The sequence below is a fragment of the Acinonyx jubatus genome, chromosome E3 (genome assembly GCF_027475565.1).
Source record: "Acinonyx jubatus isolate Ajub_Pintada_27869175 chromosome E3, VMU_Ajub_asm_v1.0, whole genome shotgun sequence".
Lineage (NCBI taxonomy): Eukaryota > Metazoa > Chordata > Mammalia > Carnivora > Felidae > Acinonyx > Acinonyx jubatus.
Window position 1 is genome coordinate 36,914,984 of NC_069398.1, and position 12,526 is coordinate 36,927,509.

The window sequence follows — 12,526 nt, forward strand, 5'->3', positions numbered from 1 at the left end:
TGGAGCTGACCCATGAAGATCCTGGCTGTGTGCCCCCCCGTCCCTCAGCCCCGTCCCACCCCAGCTGCCAGAAGGGCCAGGGCTGGCTGGAGGCCTCCATCTCCTGTTAGGCCCCAGGACAGGGCTGGCGACCCTTGGAAGCGGGGTCTCCCAGGGCACCTCTCTGCGTGCGGCTTCAGGGAGAAGTCGGGAACGGGACACCGGCAGCTGGGCTGTGGAGTGGTGGGCATCCAGGGTCCCGAGCAGGGCAAGCCTGAGCTTTGCGGACCTCCGCACCCCGCCGCCTGACCTTTCCCTCCCCCGCCCCCATCCGTAGTGTTCAGCCTGCAGGACCTGTGCTGCCGGGCCATCGTCTCCTGCACCCCGGTGCACCTCATCGACAAGCTCCCGCTGCCGGTCACCATCAAGAGCCATCTCAAGTCCTTCTCGATGGCCAACGGCATGAACGCCGTCATGATGCACGGGCGCTCCTACTCGCTGGCCAGTGGGGCAGGCGGGGGCAGCAGCAAGGGCAACAGTCTCAAGAGGTCCAAGTCCATCCGCCCCCCGCAGAGCCCGCCCCAGAACTGCTCAAGGAGCAACTGCAAGATCTCCTAGCAGGACGGGCCGGGTGCCACCCCGTCCAGTTCGCTCCGGGAGGGCTCACGCTTGGGGAGCGTCTCTGGCCGGGCGCTGGGCCTGGCGCTGTGTGCAGGGAAGGCTTTGACCTCACCGCCTCCTGGGAAGCGTGGGGGCTCACTGCGCGGGCAGTGGTCTGGGCCAGAGAAGCTCCGCGGGACCGGAGAGAGCTGCGGGGATCTTGGCGGAACAAGCCCGGGACCCTGCAGTGCCATGCGGCTGGGGAGTGCCCAGGAGGCAGCTCCGCCCGGCCCGGCCTCAAGGGGGCGGTCCTTGGGGACCCAGGAGGCCTGGCTCCCTTTCTTATTTATGTGGAAGATGTTCACCTTTCTGTACATTTTTAAAGGACGGGCAGGGAGGCCTTTGGTGCAGCCACACGTGAGCCCCTGTCAGCTGTGGGGTCAAGCTTCGGGACCTTGGGAGAGGGAGGGGATTTGAGGCAAAGACGAGGAGGAACCCCCAAGGCTTCACCCTTTGAGTTCAGACACTTCACGTGGGGTGTGGGCTGTGCAGAGACCATAGGGGACAGGTGGGAGCTTTGGGCAGGGCTCTAGGGCCCGTGGCTGCCTCCGCCAGCCTGAGTACGGGGCTCCTTGTGCCCCCCCAAGGGGCTGGGCAGCCCGCATGGCTCCGGCGGTCTGAATGGTGCGGCCACACCTTCCTGGGTGACATCCTGCGTGTCTCAGATGGGCTCAGAGCTGGGGGCAATTTCCTAGGTTCCCCAGGGGAATGTTGGGGCTTCTCAGAGGGGATAGTGGGATGCACTCCCCCCGTGTCCCTCCACACGTGGGGGGAAAAAGCCTCCCCCTTGACTCTGCACCTTTCCTTCCGGTCATATCTCTGTCTATTGCTCCATGAAACCGGCTCAGCATCTCCCGTGAGAAGACGCCGAGATCCTCAGGGGGGCTGCCAGGTGATCTGCGGGTCTGGACAGACCTGCCTGTTTGTCTCCTGGGGCACCTGGCCTCCACTCTTGCCACCTTCCGTCTGCTGGCCTCGGGTGTGACCCCACAGCTGCTCCTGGCCTGGCGTCACCCCTCGGGGTCACACATCACCAGAACCATTCTGACCCAGATTTTCTTAGTGATGCTGCCTGGAGTGGTGCCGGCAGCAGAGACACCGAGCCTCTCCTGGAGAACCCGCCAGCCAGCCTCCTCCTGCCACCTGGTTGGTGACATGGCCACCGGGTCACACTGGTGCTCAGCTCTACCTCCTACTCACGGCCCCATCCTGGGCTCTGGGACTCTCCTGTCCTGGGTGTCTGGGAGGCAGGGTGGGGGCCGTGGCCCGGGTGTGCAGGGGCACCCAGGGTCCCCGTGTGAGGCCTGGCCTCAGCAGGGTCAGGCAGAGGAGGCCACACCCATCCTGTCTTGCCTGTCAGGCCCCTTTCTTCGGACTTTGAACCCCGTCACACAGACTGAGTTTTGAGGACGTGGACAGTCCTACGTTCACCTTATCAACACTACTTTTCGCTGCTGACACACCATTCCTGTGCTCATTTTGGACGGTTTTTGTTTCTTTGTACAGTAAACCTAATTCAGCTCTGATTTTCAGGCTGCGTTTTGTAGAAATTAAAGCCTCTGGTTTTAACTGGCCAAGTGGTGGGTGTGACGTGGCAGGGTGGGTCCGGTGCCGCTTTGTTGACACCCCCTCCACGCCTGGCCTGGACAGCTGGTGCACGTCTGGCTGTGATGGCTGAGCGTGGCTGCACTGCCTTTCCTGGTGGGCCGGACGGGTGCAACAGAGACGCTCTGTGCCGCGCTGCCTCCGAGGGTAGGAACACCCTCGATGTCCGTGGGTCCAGGGCCTAACTGCCGAGTTCGCTCCGCTGCCTGCGAGGGTGGTGGGCACAGAGCCAGAGATGCAGCAGATGAGTCGGGATCACCACCTGCCAGCTCTCAGCACGGCACTACCCGGGCCTGGAGTTGGCGCCCTCGCCGGGAAAGCCACCAGGCGACAGTGCGTGAGGCTCAGTCCAGGGCTGTGGTGGGCACTGGGGGGTTGGGAACGATCACTCTGAACCTGGCAGCCCCACGCTCGGGGACCCAGGCCTCTGACCGCAGCTCTGAGGGACCGTCCTGGACCCCGTGCCCACAGTCCCCCAGGATGCATTCTCCGTAACTGGGCCGTCTTCCGGTCTCACGCTGACCAGACACGGCTTTTATTACTCTGCCTCCTAGGTCATAAGGTCAGACGTGGGGTCATGGGATGTTTTCCATCCCATCTCAGAGCAGATGCTCGTGGGGCCCCAGACCCTGGGGAAGGGTTTGGAAGGGCGGGTTCCAGCGGCTTTGTCCTGTTTTGCTGCATTAGCTCTCCCTGCCAGCCCTGCCAGGGAGGGGCTTCCGTATCCGTCTGAGGGAAGGCTCCTCCTCCCAGGCGCTTGTGCAGCTCCCAGGAAACCGCCCCGCCCCCCCCCCCCCCCATTTCCAGGGTGCTTTTTAGGTGGCCTTGGCCTCTAGGGACTGGCCCCACATGGGGCCACAACCACTAAAATTCAAGTCCATCCAAGTAGATACACTCAGTGCCTCGCTCACACCAGCCATGTTTGCAGTGTTTGGTGCCTGTGCGACTGGGGGCCATACTGGGGGCACACAGTTCCCTCCCTGCTGGTCGTCCCGGGACCTCACTTCGGTGGCATGAGCCTTGCCCAGTTGTGGAAGAGCCTGGACCAGGGCCATCCTGGGGGCGGGGGCAAAGTCCAGCCCTGCATTGGCCTCCCCCAACCCTCATCTGCTGAGGGTCACCACAGAAAGGCCCAGGCCGAGCTCACTGTGCACCCCTGTGCTTCAGGGACCTCACCACTAACTTTAGAAAGGGTTTCAATTTGACCCCGAGACCTGTTGGCAGGTCGTGACCCTTCTCCCAGGAGAAGGTTGTGGAGTTTTTCCTGGGAAGGAACAGAATGCTTACTCATTGCTGGGCTGAACACGGTACCCCTGTGCCTCTGTCTTGTCTAGAAGAAATAAATCTAAGGAAGGGGCTGGCCTGGGCCTGCTTGGGGGAGACCCAGGCCCTGGACAGCTGGGGCAGGTTGGAGAGCCGGAGGGGGCTGGCCAGCCTGGCCCCCTCCCCTGACCTGGGCTGGGAGGGTCTGAGAGGCAGCTTTGATCCCAGGGCCCTTCCATCCGAAGCTCAGCGCCCAGAGGGAGGAGGGGCTCCAGTTACAGTGTCCCCTCCCCTCCCCTCCCGCCGCAGCCAGCCCTTCTCTGGCCCTTCTCCGCCCCTTGGTGACCCTCGCGGCCAGTGTCTTCTGTGCTCCCGGGCCTCGGCCCCTCCCCAGCTCTCCTCCCCTCCCCACCCCCTGCCCTGCGCTGACCACAGAGGGGCCAGGCAGGGGAGGGGCTGGCGCCGCACGCACAGACTCAGAGCTGGGAGAGGCCCGGAACCTACCCAGCCCCTCGAACTGGGGTGTTGAGACGAAGCATCTGCTGTGGGCTTAGACCTTGGGGGTGAGGGGAGAGCCCCAGGATCAGCTGGGGGGCTGGAGGGCAGGGGCAGCGACCACAGGCCTGGGGAGGCAGATGCCTTCAGGGAGGAGGCTGGGCAGGGCCTGAGGAGGGACTGGTGGTCACATCCCCCACCCCCTGTCCTGGCGGTCCCCATGCTGGCCCCGAGGCCACTCCTGCTGCCGCTCCTCGTGGTTGGGCTGACCTTGGGGGCCAGCCTGCCGCCAGGACCCAGGAGCCACCCAGGCGTGTGCCCCAACCAGCTCAGCCCCAACCTGTGGGTGGATGCCCAGAGCACCTGTGAGCGTGAGTGCATCGGGGACCAGGTAAGCAGAGGCACCACCCCCGCCGGCCCTCGTTGGGGGTGGGGGTGGGGGGCTCAGGGCATCTTGGCGGCTTGGTCAGACCCTACCCCTGCACCCAGGCCTTGCCCACAGAGGGGGAACCCAGCAGCTGCACTGCGGCCCCCCCCCCAATCCTGGGCCCCAATCCTCAGGCTCCCCACGCTCTGCTGCTGGTTTTGGGCTGCTGCACATACGAGGGTCCCAGGGAACACCCCCAGTCTGCGCCTTCATGTGTCTGAAGATTAAGAGCCCCCTCCTCACTCCCCGAACCCACCTGCCCGCACCCTGGGACCAGCAAGCCAGAAAGGCAGGGGGCCATGCGGGACCTCTGCCCTGCAGCCCTGCAGTGGCCTTGAGCACGTTGCGCACGCCCCGCCCTGGGCCTCGGTTTCCTCGTTTCTGCGGTGAAACCTGCCTTGTAGGGGGAATGCCTGAGGAGGCGGTGAGGCTCAGGGAGACAACACCTGTGACGGCCCCCTAGACAGCGGGCAGCTGTGGCTCACTCTAGAGAACAGGAGGGAAACTTCCGCAGACGCGCTCAGCTTCCCACGGGGGAGACAGGTCTGGGAGGGGCAGCAGGAGCTCAGCCCCCCTCCCTCTGGACAGGCTGCCAGGCAGAGCTAGGGTCCCCGCTGAGCTGCCCCCGCCCCCCCCCCCCCCCCCAGGACTGCCAGGCCTCCGAGAAGTGCTGCGCCAACGTGTGTGGGCTGCGGAGCTGCGTGGCGGCCCGCTTCCCTGACGGCGGCGGCCCTGCTGTGCCCACGCCGCCGGCCTCCTGTGAGGGCTTCACGTGCGCACAGCAGGGCTCCGACTGTGACATCTGGGACGGGCAGCCCGTGTGCCGCTGCCGTGACCGCTGCGAGAAGGAGCCCAGCTTCACCTGTGCCTCCGACGGCCTCACCTACTACAACCGCTGCTACATGGACGCAGAGGCCTGCCTGCGCGGCCTCCGCCTGCACGTGGTGCCCTGCAAGCACGTCCTCAGCTGGCCGCCCAGCAGCCCCGGCCCACCCGAGACCACGGCCCGCCCCACGCCCGGGGATGCCCCGACGCCACCCGCCCTCTACAGCAGCCCCGCCCCGCAGGCCGTGTTCGTGGGGGGCACGGCCAGCCTCCACTGCGAGGTCAGCGGCCGCCCGCCACCGGCCGTGACCTGGGAGAAGCAGAGCAACCGGCGCGAGACCCTCATCATGCGGCCCGACCAGATGTACGGCAACGTGGTGGTCACCAGCGTCGGGCAGCTGGTGCTCTACAACGCCCGGCCCGAGGACGCCGGCCTCTACACGTGCACCGCACGCAACGCCGCGGGCCTGCTGCGGGCCGACTTCCCGCTGTCAGTGGTACAGCGGGAGCCGGCCGGGGACGCGGCGCCCACCCCCCCTGACCCGGCCGAGTGCCTGCCCGCCGCGCAGGCCTGCACCGGCGCCCCCTCCGGCCTGGTCCTCTGGCAGTACGACCCCCAGCGCGGGGGCTGCATGACCTTCCCCGCCTGCGGCTGCGAGGGCGGTGGCCGGGGCTTCGAGACCTACGAGGCGTGCCAGCGGGTCTGCGCCCGCGGCCCCGGCGACGCCTGCGTGCTGCCGGCCGTGCAGGGCCGCTGCCAGGGCTGGGAGCCCCGCTGGGCCTACAGCCCGCTGCTGCGACAGTGCCACCCCTTCGTCTACGGCGGCTGCGAGGGCAACGGCAACAACTTCGAGAGCCGTGCGAGCTGCGAGGACGCCTGCCCCGTGCCGCGCACGCCGCCCTGCCGGGCCTGCCGCCTGCGGAGCAAGCTGGCGTTGAGTCTGTGCCGCAGCGACTTCGCCATCGTGGGGAGGCTCACCGAGGTGCTGGAGGAGCCCGAGGTGGGGGGCGGCGGCATCGCCCGCGTGGCCCTGGACGAGGTGCTCAAGGATGACAAGATGGGCCTCAGGTTCTTGGGCACCAAGTACCTGGAGGTGACGCTGAGTGGCATGGACTGGACCTGCCCCTGCCCCAACGTGACAGCTGGCGACGGTCCCCTGGTCATCATGGGCGAGGTGCGAGACGGCGTGGCCGTGCTGGACGCTGGCAGCTACGTCCGCACGGCGAGTGAGAAGCGTGTCAAAAAGATCTCGGAGCTGCTCGAGAAGAAGGCCTGTGAGCTGCTGAACCGCTTCCAGGACTAGCCGCCACCCCCCCCCCCCCCACCCCAGTGTCTGCCCACCCTGCCTTCCTGTCCTGCTGAATAAAAGCCTGACCTCATGGCCTGCGGGTGCCGGACCTCCTGGTGGGACCCTCACCCCACTCAGCCTGCCTTCCGGCTGGTAACCCGCTGCCCGAGGGAACGCTGGCTCCTCGGGAACCTCCCATGTCCCTGCAGGAGCACAGGCCGTGACCTGCCCGAGATGGGCACCTCCTCTGGTGGCAGCAGAGCCAGGCAGCCAGCTCAGTCCCGCCTCGGCAGTCCCTGAGCTCTGCCTCCTTCCTCTGCTGCCGGAGCAGAGCAACACGGTCCAGGATGCCCCCGAGCCCTGACTCCACAGGCCAGACCCCTCCTACCCCTAGTACAGAGCCCCTGGAGACAACAGCCTGCCCACCCAGCACCGCCAGAAATGCTCCCAGGAGCAGGCGCGGTTAACATCAGCAATGAGCAGCAAGAAACACTTTATTCCCAGGTTCTAAGCAGCACAGTGGCCACCAGCCAAGAGCCCCCAGACCAAGCAAGGGCAGCCCCCAGGGCCCAGCCCTGGGAGGCAGGGGCTGGCATCTGGGTTTATTCCAGAACGGGTCTTGGTGGAGACAGAAACATGCAGGAGAAAGTTACTCTTTCCGGAATATCAGGCACTTATTGTTGGCTGGCATGTCCACCTAGGGAAGATGTTTCGGCTGGAGCAGCTGCCCCTGGTCCCCAGGGAGTTCACCTGTGCCCCCAGCCCTTCCCACCTACCATCCTCTCCAGGAGCAGGCCACTGGCTTGGCCCAGATCCTCCAGAAGGGCTGTGTCCCGCAGCCCCCACTCAGGGTTCCTGCAGTGGGAAGGAGGTAGGGGAGAAGGTGGAGTTGTGGCTGGGGGGGTGTCACCCAGCCCACCTGCCCTCCCAGCCAGGCCCCCCACCTATCCAGCTCTGACCTGCATCTAAGAGTGAGATCAAAGTCCACGTTACTCTGCGGAGTGATCTTCCCATTGATGGCATAAGGCTGTGGAGATGGGAAGACAGCTCTGCCGGCCACCCACAGACACAGGGTCAGCCATTCCTCAGCAAACAGGCAGACTGGCATGCTGGCACTCAGACAAAGAAAAGAACACAGCCCTCCCTGCCCCCAAGATGGGGGACAGCTGAGGACCAGCTGGTGAGCCAAGGGGTTGCAGGGAGCCTGGCAGGTGACCAGGAGGGAGTTCGAGAAAGAAGACACCGGGTGGGGTTTAACGGTGACAAGCAGTGGTGGGAGAAAGCAACCGAAAATACTGAAACCAAAATGAGAGAGTCCAGAAAGGAGAGCTCAGCATAGACTGGCTGGGATCGGGGTCAGGACTGGCCTGCCAGGGGAGGCCCACCATCTCCGGCAGGGACACTAACCCCATAGGTGATCAGCAGCGCCTTGGGTTTGAGCAGGTGTCCTGCTGCTCTGAAGAGCCCCTGGGGAGTGAGAAAACAGGGCACCGCTGAAGAGCGTTCTCTCCCCCACGCACCTGAAAGAGTCCCCAGTGCCCCATCTGAGACGTGGGGCAGACCGCCGCCCTGCTCCCTCCTGCTGCACCGGGAGGGGTGCTGCATGGCCCACAGACCTGCTCCCACAGACCTCGGTGCAGTTGAGGGGGCTGATGTGGATCATGTTGATGCAGAGCAGCAGGTCCAGCGACTGGGGAAGGATCCCGCCCCAATGCTCCCAATCCCAGGTCACGTCCAGGTACAGCGGGGCCTTCACGTTGGACAGGCCCTGAGCCTGAGTGGTGGCCGAGATGCTGTGGAAGGGCAGCACCTGGTTGGGGGACCTTCGAGGGGTCTGGGTGGCGTGAGGAGTCTGGACAGCGGGACAGGCCCCGCTCCACCTGCCCTTGCTTCCCGCCCACTTTCACCAGCCGGGACCCGGCCTTCCGGGAGCCCTTCCGCACCTGTCCAGGCAGCGCTGGTCCACGTCGGACGGCTGCCACTCGGCGTGGGGGAAGGCCCGCGCGAAGTGGGCCGTGTGTTGGCCGGAGCCAGAGGCCACCTCGAGCACTCGAACACCGCGCTGGGCCGGGTCCATGTACTGCCGCAGCACACGCAGGATAGGCTCCTTGTTCCGCTCTGCGGCCGCAGCCACCAGCATCGCAGCAGCTCAGCCAGCCCGCGGGTCGCCGTACTCCGTCGCCGTGAGGCCCGCCGGGAGCCGTAGTCCGTCGCCGCGAACCCTGCCGGAAGCTGTGGTCCGGCCTCCCCAAAGACTACAATTCCCAGGAGGAGGCGCTCAGCGCGTTAAGGGGCCCGCAGCCGCGGGAGTCGCACCGGGAGCGGCAGCCAAGCCGAGGGGACTGGGCACTGAGTTGGGGTCACTGGTTTACAGGTGACCATCAGCTCAGCGCCCAGGTGTCCGTGGCCGCTCTGGCATTTTCAAAGCTTTTGTTCTCTGAAATCGTCTCGTTCGCGCTGCACTAGAATTGGTGCTTCCCAGGTTCTGATTTTCTTTTGAAATTGCAGTCGTCAGCGAGTCCGTCTAGTCGACATGGGGGAAAACTAAAACGAACGCTTGCGCCGCCCGGGAATCGAACCCGGGTCGCAAGAATGGGAATCTTGCATGATACCACTACACCAGCGGCGCCGTTGTCAAGCTTTCTACCCGCGAGACTTAAGAGATGGTGACGCACCCTCTCCTCGCGCAGAAGTACTACGGTGCATGCGCGCTGCCTCGGGGGAGGCCGGCCCCTGCGCACTGCAGCCGGCAGCCGCGGTGGGAGCACCGATCTTGGCGGGGTCCGCGTGCTGGGGGATCTCGCGGCGTCGCTTGGGCGCCCAGCGCTAGAGAGGAACGAGGGGGCCTAAGGGAGGCTGGCTTGAGGCCCGGATTCGCGCCGGCGCCGTGGAAACCATGGCAACCGCGGGCGTTCGGTGGGGCGGGGCCGGGGCGGGGCTCCTCGTGGGCGGGGCTCCCTGCGGGCGGGGCCGCGGGCGAGCGGGGCGGTCCTAGCCGCCGGCCCCGCGGTCCTGTGCTGCTCGGGGCTTTTCCGGTGAGGCTGACCTGACCAGCGCTAGCCCAGGGTCCCCGGACGTTGTGAGGAGGTCGGAGCCCTATTTGTTGTGTCCAAGGTGTTTTCCCCGTTGACGGCTTGGGGCCCGTGTCTCCTAGGGGCCCTGTTCTGCAGCCGGCCAGTTTATCTTTGGTGGGCAGCTTCTCACGAGTGAGATCCCCAAACCCGACGTCACTCTGGCCAGAGCTCAGATGGTGGCCCTGACCCGGGCTTTAACCTGGGGTTGTCGTGGAGGGGCCGAGATGTGGGTTTCGTCAGGGGAGGATGGCAGTCTTGCAGCTTAGGCTGGGGAAGTGGTGTGGGGCTGGCCATTCTGGACAGGCCCCCTGGGCCAGGCAGCTCTGCTGGCATTCTGCACGTGACCACCATTTCACAGCCCCGGCTTTCCTTTCCTGAATGCGCTTTTGCCTCCAGCCACGTTGGGTGTACTCTGCATTTTCCTTGTCCTTCCATGTGTGGGCGCGGAGAGGAGACTGCTGTTTGTGCATGACAAGCCCCTTTCAACCTTACCTGGGTTCCCACCAAGCAGGTGACCCTTGGGCCTTGGGGGCTGGTGTTCGGGGGACCCAACCTGTGATTAGCAGGTGGGAGACTGAGCTGATCACCCAGGACCGATGATCTCATCAACCACACCTGTGTCACGGGGTCTCCACAAAGACCCCAAGGAAAGGGGCTCGGGAGCCTCCGGGCAGGTCAACGGACACACGGAGTTGCCGGGAGGGTGGCGCGCCCCCGCAGGGCCTGGAGGCTCCCAGCCTCCTCCCCACCCCTTGCCCTGTGTGTCTCTTCCATCCCTGTTCCCAAGAGTCCTATCCTTGACGATGGACCAGTAAACATGAGTGAGGGTTTCCCTGAGTTCTGTGAGCCGTTCTAGCAAATTACGGAGGCTGAGAAGGGGGGGGGGGGGGGGGGCGTGAGAACCCTGACCGGAGTTAGAGTTGATGGATCAGAGGCACAGGTGACAGCCTGGATTTGTGACTGGCATCGGAAGAGGGGGTGGTCTCGTGGGACTGGGCCCTCAGCCCCGGGGGTCTGCATGATGCCGGATAAGAGCGTCAGAATTGAGTTAAGTTGCAGGACACCCGGTCGACGTCTGCAGAGAACTGCCTGGCGAGGAAAACCCACACATTTGGTGTCTAAAGTGTTCAAAGTGCAGAAAACGTTGCTTTCTTTTACACCAGATGTTCTCTTGGGACGGGGAACCTGACTGACCGGTGTCCCTGCTTCCTCCATGCCCTATGGCCCTGCTTCAGAAGCTGTCCAAATGCCCAGCAAAGTCTTCCTTTCAACAGCACTTGACCTTAGGTTGATACCCGCCTGCCATATTTGTCATTCCGGGCTGGACGCCATGTGAGCTACCCCCTGCACTGGGCGCTCACCAGGCTCTGACCTGGAGAAGGCAGACCTGCAGCCTTTCCTGCGTTGTGTAGGTGAACACGTGCACATGCCTGTGAAGGCTGGTGTGCACACTTGTGAACGCACACTTTCTGGAAAGTCATGGATGTGTGTCACATGGATGTGACTCTGGGAGGATCCAGGCCCCCCAGCAAATGCTGAACGGTGGACCCCTGGAAGTGTCCCCTGACGTAGAAAATGTTGGGGTTCGGCACTGACAGTCAAGAAGGAATTCTTGAGATGTGTTTTGGTGCAAAAAGGTGGTTTTATTAAAACACGGGAATAGGAAATGTGGGCACAAAGAGCTGCACTGGGGTCGTGAGGAGCGATGGATTATGTACTTTCAAGTTGGGAGGGGCTTAGAGATAGTATAAGTCTCTAAGAAATTTTGGAAGCAAGGTTTCCAGGACCTCGAGGGGGCCAGCTGTTGTTAGGAAAGGGTCATTACTACTGTCCAATAAATCCTAGTCATGAAACCCTTCAGGTGTAGATCAGCAGGCCATAAGCTTGGAGTGTGGTTGCCAACATGTATCGTGGGCAGGAAAAGACAAGGGAAGTTTCCAAAGGAGTTTTTACATGTTAAAGTAGATTTATAGGATCAGGGGTGTCAGGCTAAGGTTGCCTTTTGCCCTTAGCAAAGCGTCATCATGGAGGCAGCTGAGCTCCCAGAGGAAGGTCACTCTGCCAGTTTCAAGGACTTGTCAATGGGCTGTAAGTTGCAAGGAAATTTCATTTTTCCTTTGCCTTTGGTTCCCACATCATCCCCCCCACCCCACCCCATGGCCTGTGCTCCATGGGGCCTCCTGAGGTTTTGTGTCCTGAGGTGGAATTTGGCTCCCAGGCAGCCCTCTTGAGCTTCTCACCCACTGTGTGGAAGTTTCTGTGGCACAGGGCACCTTTCCAAATGAGTGTTTATCCACATGATAGAATCTCTAGTGCCCAGAGAGCCATGAGCAAACAAGACATCCCCTGCCCTGCTGCCCACCCCGATGGGGGTGCGCGCTTCCTCCCTAGCCCTGCCCCCCCCCCCCCGCACTTCCTATTTCCTTATCACTGCTTCCCTTCCCTTGGCTTCCTGGAGCCAGCATAACAAATCACCCCAAGCTGGGTGGCTTAAAACAACAGTAAAATATTTTCTCATGCTTCTAGAAGCCAAGTCCAAGGTAAAAGTGTCTGCTCACTCCAAAGGCCCTATAGGAAGATGGTTCCAGCTGCTGGTGGCCGCTGTTCTGCATGCTGGGTGAGGCCCCACCCCTCTGTCTAGCTGCCCCTCTCCAGCTTGGGGATGGATTCCCAGCTTCTCCACCAAAGGCCATGTTACCGGCCCCTTGCAGGGGGGTCCCAGCCAACTTGCCTTCAAGGACAGTGTAGTCTAGGGGAAGGGGAGTGAGTCTGGGGACAGAAACTTCAGCTCCCCAGGTTCCATCCCAAGCTAGGGTGTGTCCTGGGGGCAGCGAGGCTGAGCCTACATCTCTGGGGGAGACCAGCCCTGCTCCCTACAGGTGCCTTCCTCCTGCTGTCACTCCCCCCCC

The 12,526-nt window shown here is 63.5% G+C and overlaps 3 protein-coding genes and 1 non-coding gene across 7 annotated transcripts in view; 2 read left to right on the forward strand and 2 right to left on the reverse strand.

Annotated features, from left to right (window-relative positions):
- Positions 1-2,216, forward strand: part of RAB40C (RAB40C, member RAS oncogene family) — a 29,483-nt gene extending 27,267 nt beyond the window's left edge. For all 4 annotated transcript variants that reach the window (XM_027043729.2, XM_027043727.2, XM_027043728.2 and 1 more), the window contains one exon: positions 317-2,216. In XM_027043729.2, coding sequence (XP_026899530.1) covers positions 317-597 — 281 coding nt within the window. In that variant the 3' untranslated portion in view covers positions 598-2,216. The remainder of the gene's footprint in view (positions 1-316) is intronic.
- A 147-nt stretch (positions 2,217-2,363) lies between these two features.
- On the forward strand, positions 2,364-7,781 carry WFIKKN1 (WAP, follistatin/kazal, immunoglobulin, kunitz and netrin domain containing 1). The gene is made up of 2 exons (XM_027043707.2): positions 2,364-4,393; positions 5,077-7,781. The coding sequence occupies exons 1-2, from the start codon at positions 4,223-4,225 to the stop codon at positions 6,556-6,558; spliced, it is 1,653 nt and encodes a 550-aa protein (XP_026899508.1). The 5' UTR covers positions 2,364-4,222; the 3' UTR covers positions 6,559-7,781.
- Positions 7,020-9,139, reverse strand: METTL26 (methyltransferase like 26). Its single transcript, XM_027043738.2, has 6 exons — positions 8,487-9,139; positions 8,174-8,336; positions 7,951-8,010; positions 7,503-7,570; positions 7,320-7,398; positions 7,020-7,240 (listed from the first exon to the last, which is right to left on the reverse strand). Exons 1-6 carry the CDS (start codon positions 8,681-8,683, stop codon positions 7,193-7,195), a joined length of 615 nt encoding a protein of 204 aa, XP_026899539.1. The 5' UTR covers positions 8,684-9,139; the 3' UTR covers positions 7,020-7,192.
- Positions 9,102-9,172, reverse strand: TRNAG-CCC (transfer RNA glycine (anticodon CCC)). The gene has a single exon. It is a non-coding gene; the product is annotated as a tRNA-Gly (tRNA).
- Positions 9,173-12,526: the final 3,354 nt, after the last annotated feature.